The 16,172-nt window shown below is 43.0% G+C and overlaps 1 protein-coding gene across 6 annotated transcripts in view; it reads right to left on the bottom strand.

Moving 5' to 3' along the window:
• The window catches only part of CFAP61 (cilia and flagella associated protein 61), a 127,977-nt gene that overhangs the window by 80,218 nt on the left and 31,587 nt on the right, over positions 1 to 16,172 (bottom strand). For 5 of the 6 annotated variants that reach the window (XM_081872598.1, XM_081872602.1, XM_081872603.1 and 2 more), the window contains exons 9-12: positions 15,375 to 15,430; positions 12,560 to 12,652; positions 7,946 to 8,145; positions 2,473 to 2,512 (exon numbers count right to left, since the gene is read on the bottom strand). In XM_081872598.1, coding sequence (XP_081728724.1) covers positions 2,473 to 2,512; positions 7,946 to 8,145; positions 12,560 to 12,652; positions 15,375 to 15,430 — 389 coding nt within the window. The remainder of the gene's footprint in view (positions 1 to 2,472; positions 2,513 to 7,945; positions 8,146 to 12,559; positions 12,653 to 15,374; positions 15,431 to 16,172) is intronic. The other variant, XM_081872601.1, reaches the window with a different exon arrangement.

The following is a 16,172-nucleotide window of genomic DNA, read 5'->3' as shown; positions in this document are numbered from 1 at the left end:
AAGGTTCAATGTTTTCCCATCGAACTTGCTGAGCCACAGATTTTCCAAGGGTTTGGTGTCTCCGCTATGCGAGTGTGACGGGAAAACAGTTGAATCTCTTCCACATATAATGTTCAACTGTCCCTTACATAGCATAGCCAGGACTAAATTCCTGGGTCCTGCTTTACTGCGCTTGGTTGGCAGGCCTGTTGAGTCACATGCCGCACTGCTTTTGCAGGATACAGATCCTTCTGTAACTCTGCAGGTGGCGAGATTCCTGAATGCGGTTATCTCACACACAAAAACCACCAAAAAACAACAACAACAACAAAAACTAATCGGACAGTTATGATGAGAGTGCATGACGGATCTCGTCTCCAGTTCTCCTTTTTCTGTGAACCGTCCCTTGGATCTTTCCGGGCCCCAAGCTGTTATTTGTCACTGCTCAATGTTCCACCCTTGCACCGTGGTGTTCCTCTTCTGTCGTTAGATGTATTGGTTTTTATGCTTCTGTGCTTTTTTGTTTGTACATATTTTATGGGCTAATAGCCGTAAATAAAGATGATATTGTGTTCCCGAAGCGCCGGGCGCTCTGCTTTCAGGGCGCCCAACGCTCCGGGAAGCAGGCTGCTATCCGCAGCCTAGACAGCCCTGCCGGACCTCCTACAGGGCTGCCTAGGCTGCGGATGTCTTCCTGAAGCCTGGAGAGCGAGAGGGGTCGGTGCGCACCGACCCCTCTCGCTCTCCAAGCTTCAGCGAAAGCCTGCATTCGCCCCATAGGACGCACCCAGATTTCCCCTTCATTTTTGGAGGGGAAAAAGTGCGTCCTATGGGGTGAAAAATACGGTAGTCCTTAGTAACTACCAGACATTTTATGAAATAGTAAAAAATTGTCCATTTGGAAAAGGCTGAATTTGATCTGGTTTTGTTTTAAAAAATTGACAATATGAGTTCCATTTATTTTATTAGGAAATGAGAAAAGATGCTTTTAAAAAGTGGTGGTGAACCTGTGGCTCTCTAGATGAGTGGGGTGGGAACCTCTGGCCTGTGAGGCTGATTGGCAATGACTTCAAGCCCCACTGGGTTTGCCCAACTGGGAACTCTGGAGTCTGGCCAATCTGTGCTGAAAGCAGAGCTTGGAGACAGTATCAATGAACCCCCTTGCTTGGATTCTCCTTTGCAGCATGGCCTGGGAAAACTGGGACAACTTGGGGGAAGAAAAAAATTGTTACCTGATGTCTTGGTGATGTAGGTGAGCAGCCCCATCTGTGTTTAAGTGGTCTGCCAGCAATGGGGGAAATAAGGATTTGGCCTGCCGGGCTGAAAAGATTCCCCATTCCTGCTCTAAATATTGCTGGACTACAATTCTCATAATCCCTGACCATTGGCCATGCTGGCTGGGGCTGATGAGAGTTGGGAGTCTAAAGGTTTCCAACAGCCCTGTGAGAGCCTGAGGCTTATAGAGGAAATCTGACAGGAATCTAAAGCACCTGCATGACCTTGGAAAGCTCCTCAAGTCCTGCTGTTGTCTCTGTAAGCACCAAAATCCAACTGAACCTCAAGTGTAGTAAGTCTCACCTCCCCAGGGGAACTGACTGCCATTGGCTTATTTCGCAGTGTTTGATTTTGGCAGGACTTTGGAGGCAGGCGTATAAGAGGGCATTGAGGACCTGCTGTCCATCTGAAAGGGACCTGAAGGAGGCTTGGACAGTTCTCCCTCAAGGATGGAGCCAGAGCCACATGCTCCTTGTACTGTGCTTTAAAATATGGAAGGGCAAGTAGCTGAAGGGAGCCAGAAAACCTTGAAACTTTTCACCCTCAATTATTAAGCTGTTACCCTGCTCCACTTGTATATTTTCCATTTTTATTCTACAAGCACGAGAGCTGTGATATTGTAAATAAAAATTGATTGCATTTATGGATTTGTTGTTGGTTGCATTGGGTGGGGGGGGGAGTGTAACATATATTAAAAAATAAATATAGCAGCCCCCCACAGAAGCTTGGAATTCTTGCATGCACAAAAATGCCTCTGTATCAGTCTCTGCACATTCAGGTATGTACAGGCATACTTTAGGTAATAGGAGACATTCTCTGGTCTCCTAGGAGATAGCAGTCACAAAAGAAATTTTAGGAAATGGAAATGGGTGTTAGGGTTTAAGGGCTGGAGACCAGAAAAAATTCCCTTGAAGTTTAGTAGCTGGATGCCTGGAAGCTAAGCTGGGTAGGAAGAGAAGGAGGAAATGTCATTTTAACCCCCTTGGCTCTGTCTGAAACCCATTATCCTAGGATCGATATCGTTTATTCTCTGCTGATTTGCACTGCAATCCCTCTGACTTGTGCACTAGCAAATCCTTGCAATAGTCCTTAAAATCATCCTGCCATTTCTCTGCTCCCCTAAAAGGAAGTTGGCTCAATACACAAAAATACAATGTCTGGTAAACTGCTTTTATTCATTAATTGCAAAGCAAAGGCTTTGAAAATGCACATACTTACTGGAAAAAGGTTGAAAACAAAATTCATGAAATCTAATGACCTGCAAATAAAAACAAATAATTTTACAAAAATCTTGACTTTTCCACTGTGCAGTATTTATTTTATAATACTGCTACCTACTCTAGAAAGCATTCTCCAACCTTAAATAGGTTTTTTGAGTGCAGCTTTGGAGTGAGGTTGTGCTGCTGGCTATGATACCAATTCTGAAACCATAAGAGCACTGCTGCATCAGACCAAAGGCCCACCTAGCCCTGCATTCTGTTCTCACAGTGACCAAACAGACCACCTCTGAGCACTTGCAGGAAGCTTCCGTGGGAAAGAAATTAAGGCTGGAGGGCACACCTTAATAAATGGAGATAAACGGAGATGCTGAGCGAGAGGCATAGGCATTGGGAGGGGACAGAACACTTGAAGAGACAGCTGAAGGAACCGCCTCATAGCTATTAGTGCTTTGAACAGGACCATGGATAGGGGCAGGCAAGGAAGAGAACGGCTCCCTCTGCCTCAGTGACGACCCAAGTGCTGACAGGCTGGTGGCAACCTCAATTCCTAAGGGGCTGTCCTTGAAGATGACCTGGAAACTGTTGGAAAATTGATGTTTCCTTCAAGAACAAGAAGTGCACCATCACAAAGAAAAACGATTATGTATTGCAGGCCTGTGAACGTGGTGACTCGGCAGGCACCATTTGCGCCCCCCCAAACCGCGAGGGAGCCTTTTTAAAGGCTTCGGAACGGGGACGGGGTGCGGCGCGGTGCTGTGAGTAGACTGCTCCTTCTGCGGAGCGAAGCCGCAAGCCATTGTCGGAGAGCGCTGACTTTTTCCTTGGAACAATTGGGTTTTAAAGTAACAACCCGTGAGTAATACGGAATTTGGAATTTAAAGGAAAATTTTTGTTGAATTGGGAACGAGCGGGGAAGAGTTAAAAAGGAAGTCCGCCCCCCCTCTTTGTAAATAATCCAAAGCAAAGAATCTGCTATCTAAGGTCGAGAGAATCCTTTCTTTCTTTTTTAAAAGACTCCAACCTTCACAGTTTGGCACTATAAGAAATTTTACTGGAGGATAAAAGAGTAATTTTGAGAGTTGAAGTTTCACCCCCCCCCCCGGACCCGGGAGCGTCCCGCGAGAGAGCCTGAGAATGAACTATTGAAGAGTTTGACAGCTGTCAAATTGGCTGTCAGCAGGAAAAAGAGAACTTTGTTTTCATCGCTTCTGCTGGATACATTTGTTACAAATTTGTTGAAAATAAGGAAGGGCTGATACAAATTAACTTGACTATTGGACTTTAGCTGAAAGACATTAAGGAACTAAAATCCCCCTAGAGGGGGTTTAGGACATTACAAGAATGGTGGAGGAGGGAAAATCCAGACTGAATTGGATAGAACATTTGTTCTTTTGGGAAAGTTAGAAGGTGAAATTGATGTTTTGGCTACAAGCGTCACAACTTTGGTCTTAGCAGCAAACAACATCATTGAAGCTGATAAGGACTTGAAGCAGGAAGCCCATAAAATTGGGCAAATAGAGAAATTTGAGAGTCATGAGAATATGGAGAAGGAGACATATGCCCCCCTGAAGAAAAGGAAGGAGGAGCTGTAATTTTGCAGATGTTAAAGGAGAGTTGTAATTGGTGGCTTGACATGAAGGCAACAAAGGAGAATAAAAACTTGATGTGGAAGGCCTGGCCTGAATTGGAGAGCCTAAAATTGAGAGATCTCCTCATGTGGAGATCTGAAGACCGAAGGATTACAAATTTGATTAAGGTGGAAGTTGGAGCTTTGGGGACATTTGGACTTGAAAGGAGCATGAAACAAGATTTGGAGTACCCCATAGGCTCTATTTTTAAGTATGGAGGGCTGGCTGGAAAAAATATGGATCCTGTTGGGCCGAAGCCTCTCCGAGATTTGGGGTTTAACATTAAGGACTATCAAAAAAGGCCGGCAGAGAGGAACTGAAAGAGATTTAAGAGCCTCGGACGTGAGATCTCCAGGCTAAACAATATATTGAACTGATGAACACTTGTTGGGGACTGAAACCGGGAAAGGGGTGGGTGGAGTCTGGGAATCCAAAGGGTATATAACTATAACTTGCTTTGTTGTTATTTTGTTTTGCTATCTGTATGGAATTGGGGAAAGCTGTGGAAGGGAAATTTCGGTCGACTTTAGGGAAAATGCTTAAGAATGAGTAACAATGTATAAGTACCGATGTTTAAATTTGGATAAGTTAAAATTGGCTTTTAAAATGGTTTAAATTAAATGAAAATAAGGTAATAAGGATTTGCTGAATTAATGATTCAAATTGGAATACAAGAAGGGGAGGTGAGAGGAGGTCTGAGAATCAAGTTAAATGAAAATAAGTAATTGAAATTTTATGTGTCTTTTTTAATGGTTTTTTTAAGTTTTGGATTTTTGTATTTCTGTTGTTTTTTGTTTAAATTTGTTTTTGTGGGTTTTTTTTGAAAATGCTAATAAATATTCATTTTAAAAAAGGATGAAACTTGTTGCATTGCAGGTTCTAACAAACATTTGCATGCAGGATGTATTCATGATTTTCACAGGAAATTTGGTCATTTGCATTTTGAGGCAGTATCTAAAATGCCTGCCTTGGTTGAAGGTATGACTATTAAACCCTGCAGGTACCACATGAAGTGCAAGGCATGCGCAGCAAACAAGGTGAAAATGGCTGCGAAAGGTAAGGTGTCTAGTAGGAAAGCTAAAGAACCATACCAGGTTGTTCATGCTGATTTGGTTGGTCCACTATCGCCCTCTTTGGGTGGAAACAGGTACTTCATGGTTCTCATTGATGCATTTTCCAGGTATATTTATGTGTACAATCTCGAGCAGAAATCAGAGGCTTTTCCAAGGTTCAAGGAATTCTGTACTTGGTTGGAAAATGTGCATGGTAAAAAGATAAAGATTCTTTTCTCTGATCGCGGGGGGGAATTCACTTCTCAGCAGTTTGAAGCTTTTCTGATTGAGAAAGGAATTCAACACGATTTGTCTAGTCCTCGCTCGCCATGGCAGAATGGACTTTGTGAGAGGGCAAATCAGACATTGCTTCAAGGGTTAAAAACCTTGCTGCATGATGCCAATCTTCCAGAGAGTTATTGGGCTGAATCTCTCGTTTTGTTTACAGTTATAATCGCAGGTTATCTTCAGCGATTGGTTGTACCCCCTATGAGAAGATGTTTGGCAAGAAGCCATACATCAAACACATGAGAATTTTTGGTTCTGACATGTGGGTTCACATACCACAAAGCTCCAAGTTAGGCAAGCATGGATTGCATGGTATCTTTCTAGGTTATCAGAAAGGTTCTTACAGAATAATGATGACTGACTCTAAGACAATTAGGCTCACAAGAAATGTTGAGTACAATGCCAAGTGGGGGGAGAATGTGGGAATTTTCCAATGTTATTCTGATGACAGAAGGGACTCGTAACGGTGTCCTATATGCCAGGTAATGAAATTCCTGCTGATGTATTGTCCAAGATTGTATCAAGGGATCAACACTGTACCTATGTGCAGAAGTTGGGTTTGTACTGATATTGTACAAACAGTGATGTTCACAGAAAGGGGGAGGATGTTGGTTTCTATTTCCCTCACTGAGCAGCAACTGCAGTCACGGGACATTGTTTTGCATTCCACAGTCAGAGTTACTGTTGGGTTCCCACGGGAATGGGAGACTGGATGTGACGTTCACTGGTTTCCTGTTTTTCACTGTTCTCTCGGTGTTCTTTGTTTCCGCGAGGAGTTGCTTCTCTGCTCTCAGAGGCAAGATGCATGTTTGTATTCTCTCAGCATAGAAGTGTAAATAAAAATTAAGAATGTAGCACATACTGCTTATCCTTCTGCTGTGTGACGACGCTCTGCTTGGGCTCAAGATAAGACGAGCCTGTATCAGCTTCAGCTTCAGATGGGCCGAAGCTGGTCAAAATCTCACTGGTTCAACTGGTTCAAAATGCAGCTGCCAGATTACTGGTTGGGATTCCATTTAAAACACCATGGTTTTTGTTGGTTGGTTTGAATGATTGGGAAGTTTAATCTTATATATTTTAAATAAATAAAAGTCAGTAAACATTAAAGAAATCAAAAATATAAAATATACAGTCATACCTCGGGTTGTGAACGCTGCGGGTTGCAGTCTGCGCTGAACCCGGAAGTACTGGAACAGGTTACTTCTGGGTTTTGAAGCTCGCGCATGCGCAGAAGCGCTGGAACCAGGAAGTAACCCGGTGCTGCGGGTTGCGAATGCTGCGGGTTGCGAATGTGCCTCCCGCATGGATCACTTTTGCAACTTGAGGTATGACTGTACTCTCATTTTTTTCCATTTAAAATCAAATATCTAGATTATTTACAGTACTTCATAGAATCATAGAGTTGGAAGAGACCACAAGGGCCATCGAGTCCAACCCCCTGCCAAGCAGGAAACGCCATCAGAGTACTCCTGACATATGGTCGTCAAGCCTCTGCTTAAAGACCTCCAAAGAAGGAGACTCCACCACACTCCTTGGCAGCAAATTCCACTGTCGAATAGCTCTCACTGTGAGGAAGTTCTTCCTAATGTTTAGGTGGAATCTTCTTTCTTGTAGTTTGGATCCATTGCTCCGTGTCCGCTTCTCTGGAGCAGCAGAAAACAACCTTTCTCCTTCCTCTATGTGACATCCTTTTATATATTTGAACATGGCTATCATATCACCCCTTAACCTCCTCTTCTCCAGGCTGAACATGCCCAGCTCCCTTAGCCGTTCCTCATAAGGCATCGTTTCCAGGCCTTTGACCATTTTGGTTGCCCTCCTCTGGACACGTTCCAGTTTGTCAGTGTCCTTCTTGAACTGTGGTGCCCAGAACTGGACACAGTACTCCAGGTGAGGTCTGACCAGAGCAGAATACAGTGGCACTATTACTTCCCTTGATCTAGATGCTATACTCCTATTGATGCAGCCCAGAATTGCATTGGCTTTTTTAGCTGCCACGTCACACTGTTGGCTCATGTCAAGTTTGTGGTCAACCAAGACTCCTAGATCCTTTTCACATGTACTGCTCTCAAGCCAGGTGTCACCCATCTTGTATTTGTGCCTCTCATTTTTTTTGCCCAAGTGCAATACTTTACATTTCTCCCTGTTAAAATTCATCTTGTTTGTTTTGGCCCAGTTCTCTAATCTGTCAAGGTCGTTTTGAAGTGTGATCCTGTCCTCTGGGGTGTTAGCCACCCCTCCCAGTTTGGTGTCATCTGCAAATTTGATCAGGATGCCCTTGAGTCCATCATCCAAGTCGTTGATAAAGATGTTGAATAAGACCGGGCCCAAGACAGAACCCTGTGGCACCCCACTAGTCACTCTTCTCCAGGATGAAGAGGAACCATTGATGAGCACCCTTTGGGTTCAGTCAGTCAGCCAGTTACAATCCACTGAGTGGTAGCATAGTCAAGACCGCATTTTACCAGCTTCTTTACAAGAATATCAAGAATATCATACTTGCCTTGTTTCATGTTTCTCATCAATACAAAAGAGCTGTATACAAAAAGCATTCACTTCTCCTTTATATGTAGGACGGAAAGGCTCTGTCTCCACAGTCAGAATGGATGGTGTCTTGGAGGTTTTCAAATCCTTGCTTCTGCTGATTTCTAAACTGCTGGTTTCTGGCCGTTCTGATGAAACTCTAGCAAGTCCTCCCTCTCTCTACAGTGAGAAGCAAAGAAAAAACAATTAAGATATTTCTAAATTCACTTTTATAATGGTAGCTTTAACATTATAAATAAAATGGCTTATAGCCCCCCCGAGCAACTTTAAAAGTACAGTTTTATACACTAGTACAATACAGTGGTACCTCGGGTTAAGTACTTAATTCGTTCCGGAGGTCTGTTCTTAACCTGAAACTGTTCTCATCCTGAAGCAAAGTTCTTAACCTGAAGCACTATTTCTGGGTTAGCAGAGTCTGTAACCTGAAGCGTATGCAACCTGAGGTACCACTGTACTGGTTTTGTTTAAAGACTTACTGCCATGATAAATGCAGAAAATTTGATGTGGACAACCCATTATTCAGAGTTTCAGTGTAACTTTTCTCTGATTGCTACTTGAGGCGAGGATGAGGATGAGGAATGGTGAGTGTGGAGTAAGTTAGTCCTCTCTATGACAGCCGTTTTACTTTTCAAAATCATCCATTCAATGTGCTTCCCCTCCCTTCCCAAGAGGAAAAAAATTCCTGTGTTTTTTCTCACTGTGAAGAGAAAGGCAGCTTGAAAGAGGAAATTTCAGTGGAAAAACAGCCAGCGGCTGAGCACCTCCTCCCAGTGGCGGAGGTGTTAGGATTCTTGCTCCGTGCTTACAGTCATGGGGTTGTTTTCTATCACATGACATTGTATGTTTTCATTCCACAGTGTGGGAAGTGATGGAGACAGGATGTTTGAAATACTGTGTTCCGTAATGTGGGACTACTGTATTGTCCTTTGTTCTTTCTCTTTGCTGTCTGATGAGAAAGAGGAAGGAGCTGAGTCAGAATGCTCCAAGTGTATTATATGTAAATCAAGTAGTTTAGCCAAAATGCTGCGTTGCTGAGTCTGTTACGCAATCTGCTAACACTCTGCGGATCCTTAAGCGTGCTGAAGCCTCTTGGTATCAGCCACTGTGATGTTCGGGCTGGAGAAAGATTTTGAAGCTCCTGAACGACCGATAAGGAGGGAGAGAACATGCCAGTCAGCATGTGTCTCTACTGAGGTCCTACATGCAAGTAGGATGAATCCTGACAGGAGGAAGGGGATGGGCCGCCCCATGTGTCATCACTGGAGGGGGGGTGACAAAATGACAAAACTATGAGATTTTTTAAAAAACCATAGTGTATTAAAAAATGGGTTCACGAAACTTTTTAGTTCAGTTAACAAACATAAAGAAACGTGGCTGGCACTGGGCACCACACCGCAGGGGCTGGCACTTACCGCTGGGCCTGCAGTGTGCCCGAGCCACGCGTCTCTCCTGAAACGGCAGTGTGGGGTTTGCGTCTGCCCACCTCTCCCTCAACCACCCTACAGCTGAGGGGGAGGCGGCAGAGAGGCTCCACACAGCGCACCCCACCCCCATGGGCAGCTCGCCTCGCCCCCGGCTGCAGGATGTGTGTGCCACACCGGGCACCCGAGCCGCTAGCTACACCGCTACCTCCTCCTCACATGCCACATGATAGGATGGTTCCACTAGTCAATCGCAGGTGTTCCACCAATGTACCTGTCATGATAACAGTGTATCAGGCATCCTGCTGCTTGGCCAGTGCTTCTGTCTAATCCTACAGCCTAGCAGCAAACAGATCTTCAGTATAATAATAATAATAATAATAATAATAATTTATTATTTGTACCCCGCCCATCTGGCTGGGTTTCCCCAGCCACTCTGGGCGGCTTCCATAAAAGTATAAGACTGAACCCTAAATATAACCTACAGGAAGTAATATCATTACAAAATAGCAATCTATTTGTATTCTTGGCAAAATCATCTCACACAAAATCAGTTGAAAAATGGAAGTAGAAAAGGGGAAAATATCTGCTTTGGTCACAAATAAGAGTTATGTTAACCACTCCAGAAGAATGGCATGGTGTTAAAGGAGAGATTTATGCAGTAACTTTGAAGTGTACAATATCTGTTTGAATATTAAATGTGAAACCATTACATCTGGTTAGATCGCTTATATTAATGCTACATAAATTGAAAAGGTAGGCAGGAAATCATCTCTTAAAATTAAATGGCGATAGAAAAGAGAATTAAGTTACGATGAATACAAATCCTAGCACTAAATATGAAAAGATGCCAAACACGGTTTTCAGTGATGAACTGGCACCACATCTGAAACCAAGCCAGTACTTTCCAGAGTTTAATCTGATTATCTCCCCATATGTTCAAGGCAAGTTTCAGAAACAATCAAGTTCAGTCAAAATACTATAAAACATGGGCCCTGAATTCAGCTGAACCCAATGAAACAAATTTCAAATTATGTACAATACCCAAAATAATATCAGCGGATATGAAAAAGACACAATAGTCTAGTCACATATCAAGCCTGCAGGTACGGAGAGAGCACAGTTGAAGCTCACCCAAATAGTGCACTTGGTACTTTTGTGAATGTGCGAGACCAACCTTTTATCTGTGAATGGGAACAACTGAAAAGGTGCACACAGGGGGGAAATGGAGAAACTGAAAAGTAAGACAAGGACAAAAAATTACATAAAGAAGATGTGTAGAAAAGGCTAGTTTCTTGAAAAAGAGGACGTAGCCTTTGAAGGGACATGGAACAACATAAAAGGGGGATTAGGAAAGTAGTCAAACAACTGCTGGACCACAAGGCTGAAATAAAAGAACAAAGACTGAGAAGACCAAGCAAAGACTGAAGTGCCAAGACCAAGCACCAACACTTTGCATGCATGTGTTTACCGTGTGTTTGCAGTCATGCCTCCCCAGTGGTGGGAACAGTCAGCTTTCCCAATAGCAGAAAGATGTAATATACAGAAATTTGAAGATTACTAAGTAGAGTGTGACAGAAATGCAAAAACAAGTGTACATAAGGCAAAGGCCCCATGTGATTTGGCTACTGTGTGGCCAGACAAGACCCTAGACTTCTTCTCCACATTGGACCTAGGAAGGGGTGAGGATTGCTGCACAATCCATGACACTTCTTGCCCACCTTGCAAGAACTGAGAGGAAGGCTGGGGTTTCTCATCACACTTCTTACAACAGGTGAAAATGTGTAAGTACTGTATTCTGCAAACGAATTGAACGGATTCCGTCCTGGTTTTGGGACCGAGACGGCTCTGGTCGCCCTAGCAGATGATCTCCGTAGACAACTGGATCGAGGCGGGTCAGGACTGCTGATTCTCTTAGATTTGTCAGCAGCCTTTGATATGGTCAATCACGATCTTCTGGACCACCGCCTCACCGACGTGGGGATACAGGGCATAGCCCGTAAATGGCTGTGCTCTTTTACCTCTGGTCGGGGACAGAGGGTGGCGCTAGGGAGATGTCGTCGCGCCACTCCTCGGTGTGTGGAGTGCTGTAGTGCGCAATCCTCTCCCTGATGCTTTTTAACATCTTTATGCGCCCCCTTGCCCAGATTGTCCAGAGCTTTGGGCTAGGTTGTCACCAATATGCTGATGACACTCAGCTCTATCTGCTGATGGATGGCCATACTGACTCGGCGACGGACACACTGACCAGATGTTTGGAAGCTGTGGGGGTGATCTGCCCAGGGGGGATCTGGCACAGCGGCGATCGCGCCTGGGGGGATTTTGTCACACCGCCTCAGGGATGACACCTGGGGCGACCCACCCCACAGCCCGCCCTTCCTACTCCCCTGAAGACAACTGGTTGCAAAAAAGGGGGAAAGAGAGACAAGGTGACTCAGAAAAGAGAGGAAAAAAGTAGAGAGGGTGAAGAATAGTGAGACCTGTCTGAAGAGCTTGAGGCCTGGTGCCAGAGCAGAGAAGCCTTAGGGATCATATTGCCTGATACTAACCTGATGCCAAGAGAAGGTCCACTGCCAGAGGCTACGCAATAAGACCCAACCCTTGCAGAACACTCTAAACTGCAATGCCCGAGTGGGACATCAAACTTACCTGTGGTGGGATCCTGGGAGAAGAGACAGAAACTTTTACTGGCTCATTATCAACATTCCCTTTCCTGACTGACCTATTTCACTCAGCCCACAGTTGACTGATTTCTCTTAGTGCTGTAATTTGGGTTATATAAATTTTCCTTCTTTTGCTGAAACACAACAATGAACAAACTAAAGTATTGTATCACCAACTGTTGTGTATCAATTTGTGATCAAAATGGGAGTGATTTAAGTAAGCTGATTTTGTTACTTCTAAGGTAAGCAGAACTGGGAGAAGTTAAGATGCAGAATTTTCAGCCATTTAGCTCTAGATTCCAAGCACCATCACAGCTATTCTGTACCATTCTAGTCTGAGCTACCACCAGTACTGAAGAGTCTCCCATATTCTGAACTAGTGATAATGACTTAAATTTTGACGTCCAGCAGCAGAGAGAACATTTTAAAAATAAAGTATCAAGATATGAATAACTAAGGCTGTAAACTATTAATTTCAATGGGCCTCACCTCTGACGTTGTACGAAGAATGCTTTCTCTTTTACTAGCATTTGCACTAACATGTGAAGCTTGAGAAAGGAAGCTCCCAATTTTGCTACCTCTCTGGAGAAATACAAATAAAAGAATATGAAATGTTTTGTTAAACACTATGTGTACATCTCTATAGTGAAACAATCAGTATCAATGTTTTAAATAATTTCCAGAGGGACAGCCATGTTAGTCTCTTGCAGCAAAAACAATGAAGAGTCTTATGACTAATAAAGTCATTATGAAACTTTGAAGCCCCGCCCCATACAGCTGGTCTTTTAAAACTGATCTCCTTTAAATTTTCCTTATCGGTTTTTATTCATCCATTATCTATTCTTAATCAAGTATTCTATGTATATGTTTTAATCTACGTTTGGCTCTTGTTCCCAATTAATTTAAGAATTATCTGCTTAGAGATACTGTTATGCTATTTATTTAGATGTTTTGCTTATGCTGATCTGTGACCATAATAAAGTAAATTCATTCATTCATTCACTCATTATGACCCAGAAACTCCAGCGGGTGCAGAATGCCACGGTGAGGCTCCTTACGGGGTCCTTGCCATGGGTTCACATTCATCCAGTGCTTTACCAACTGCACTGGCTCTCGGTGGAGTTCAGGGTCAAGTTTAAGGTGCTGGTTTTGATCTTTAAAGCCCTACGTGGCCTAGGACCCACATACCTATGGGACTGCCTCTCCTGGTATATCACAGAGGACCTTAAGGCCCACAAATAACAACACTTTGGAGGTCCCAAGTCACAAGGTGGTTAAATTGGTCTCAACTAGGGCCAGGGCATTTTCAGTACTGGCCCCAACTTGGTGGAACACTCTGTCACAAGAGACTAGGGCCCTGCGGGACTTGACATCTTTCCACAGGGCCTGCAAGACAGAGCTGTTCTGCCTGGCCTTTGGTTTGGACTCAGTCTGAACCCTTATGTTTTCCCTCCCCTTACAGTTTTGATCCATGGGCTACTTTTTAACCTGTATTTTAAATTGTTTTGTTGTTGTTGTTTTCCCCTATTATGTTTTGCTTTATTATAATTTGCTTTATTATAATTGTATAATTATAATTTTACTGGTGTTAGCCGCCCTGAGCCTGGCTCTGGCTGGGGAGGGCAGGGTATAAATAATAATATTTTTTTAAAAATGTTATTCCATAATTATTATGATAATTATTATTATGAAACAAGCTTTCATAATAACAGTCCACTTCATCAGATGCTTGAAGTGTTATCCTATGTGTGTGAACTAGGATATGGGAGACTGGGGTTCTAATTCCCACTTGGCCATGAAGCTCACTGGGCGCCCTTGGGCCAGTCACTGCCTCTCAGCTTAATCTACCTCACAAGGTTGTTATTGGGATTAGCTGAGGAGGGGCAGTCATGTACACTACCTTGAGCTTCTGGGAGAAAAAGGTAAGATATAAATACAATCAATATAATTATTATTATTTATTATATTATTATATTGATTATATTATTATTTATTGTATTGATTGTATTTATATCTTACATTTTCTCCAAGGAGCTCAAGGTAGTGTACAGAGGAGCAGGTTTGTACTCTGAAAGCACTTCTGGAATCATCTCTGTCACAAGAGGTGACCTCAATGGATAGGAGAGGCTTTCACCAACTTTGGCTAGTAGGACAACTGTGGCCATTTTTGGACCAGAATAGCCTAACCACTACCATCTATGTGCTGGTAACCTACAGATTGGATTGCTGCAATGTTCTCTATGTGGGGCTGCCCTTGAGACTGCCCTGGAAGCTGTAACTAGTGCAAAATGCACTGGCTCCCTGCGGAAGAATATCACCATATTACACAAGAGCTAAAAGAATTGCACTGGCTGCAAATTAGCTACTGGGGCTGGTGCATAAAGCCCTATATGGCTTGTGACCAGGACACCTAAAAGACTGTCTCATCCCTTATACACCCAACTGATCACTGTACTTTGCAGGTACCACCCTATCTGTGGGTGCATTCCGCATACTGTAGGAACTTGGACTTTAGTGTAGTGATTCTATGATTCTATGATTCTATGATTCTAGTGGTGCTACTTTTAGAACTCTGTCCTATTACATATATAAGACAGGAACAATTTCTGCTGTCTTTTGGACATCTGTTGAAGACTTTCCAACTTTCAACAAACCCCATCCCTAGCTCCACGCCATTCCTCTTCAAGTCTGCTCCAACCCTGTGTTTGCCTGACAGAGAAACACTTTCCCCTCATATTAGCCACACCCTGCCTGCCCTGGTCTCCCCCAGGTTTCTCAAGCTATCTTCACTGCTTTTTGGTCTACTTCAGTCTTTTTAAGGGGCCAAGGATCTTGGGAGACTCGGGCAGCTCGGTGCCTTACTCTGCACATTATCATGGAAAATATGCTTCTCTTTCTGAATCACAGAGCTAAAAGTGGGCACAAACTAGACTTACATTTATGTCCCACCTATATCAGTGAGGAAGATAAACATGCAACTAGTTCACTCTTCTGAAGTGCAAATGGACTCAAAAGTGACTGTGTTTTGATTGTACTCAGTTAACTGCATGTGAACTGCCCTGAGACCTCCAGGTATAGGGCGGTGTATAAACTGAGTGAATGAATGAATGAATGAATGAATAATAGTTTCTGAGAATTTTATATGTTTGTATATTGTTAACAATACACTTTTTTAAAATGTGCCTTTCCATCATTCATTTCCAAGCACTGTGAGACATCACATATACCATGTCATGTGATTTTTAAAGTCACCATCTGTTCAATCGTTTTGTTTTCAGTCTAATGAATTCTTTGTGATATTTACCTCACTATCCATATCTGGTGTTTCTTCTTTTTGACTTGTTACGCTGGTTTCATCAGCTGGATGGAGGTGAGAAGTGAAGAGAGAATAAAAAGAAGAAAATTAAGAGATTAATAATGGGATCAATAATGAAATGGAAAGCAACATGAAGTAATTTCTCTTGCAAGCTTGTGTTCTGAGTTTTATATTCTGTGCTATACATTTATTCAATTTTGGACAGCCGGAACCCATGGCCCTCCAGATGCTGCTGGACTCCAACTCCCACCAGCCTCAGCCAGCATGGCCCATGGCTAAGGATGATGGGAGTTGCAAGCCCAACAACATATGGAGGAGGACTGCCTCCCTAGTTTGAGGCAAGGTAATAGTACCTTAAAATTTTTGGTATCCCTCATTAGATGCTGAAACTGCTGCTTTAAGAGCAATGTTGCCAATTTTCTAAAGATTTTTGCATTAAAAAGTTCCTGTTGCTTTAAGCACTGAACAAAATACCAATCTATTTGCTATTCTCCTTGTTCCATCTTGCTTTCTTTATTTCTCTGCTGCCCTTGATATATTCAAAATGGTATAATCAATTCTCCTATTATATCCTTCCTTAAAACTACTTACCGCCGAGGTTCTTCTTCTCCTGTTACATGTTTGGCTCTTTTCTGCTTTCCCAAATTTGAATTTCTTTTTTAAAAGGGGATGGGGCCTAACTCACTCCTTTTCATGCATTTGAGTGTACTTTCACATTTAGTTTGGCATAATGTGAAGGATATAGTAAAATAGTGAAGATTTGGTCATTCAAGAGTACAGTAGTAC

This window comes from Podarcis erhardii (assembly GCF_964252035.2).
Source record: "Podarcis erhardii genome assembly, chromosome: 8".
Lineage (NCBI taxonomy): Eukaryota > Metazoa > Chordata > Lepidosauria > Squamata > Lacertidae > Podarcis > Podarcis erhardii.
The sequence above is the reverse complement of the archived record's forward strand: the minus strand, read 5'-3'. Positions and strand labels throughout refer to the sequence as shown.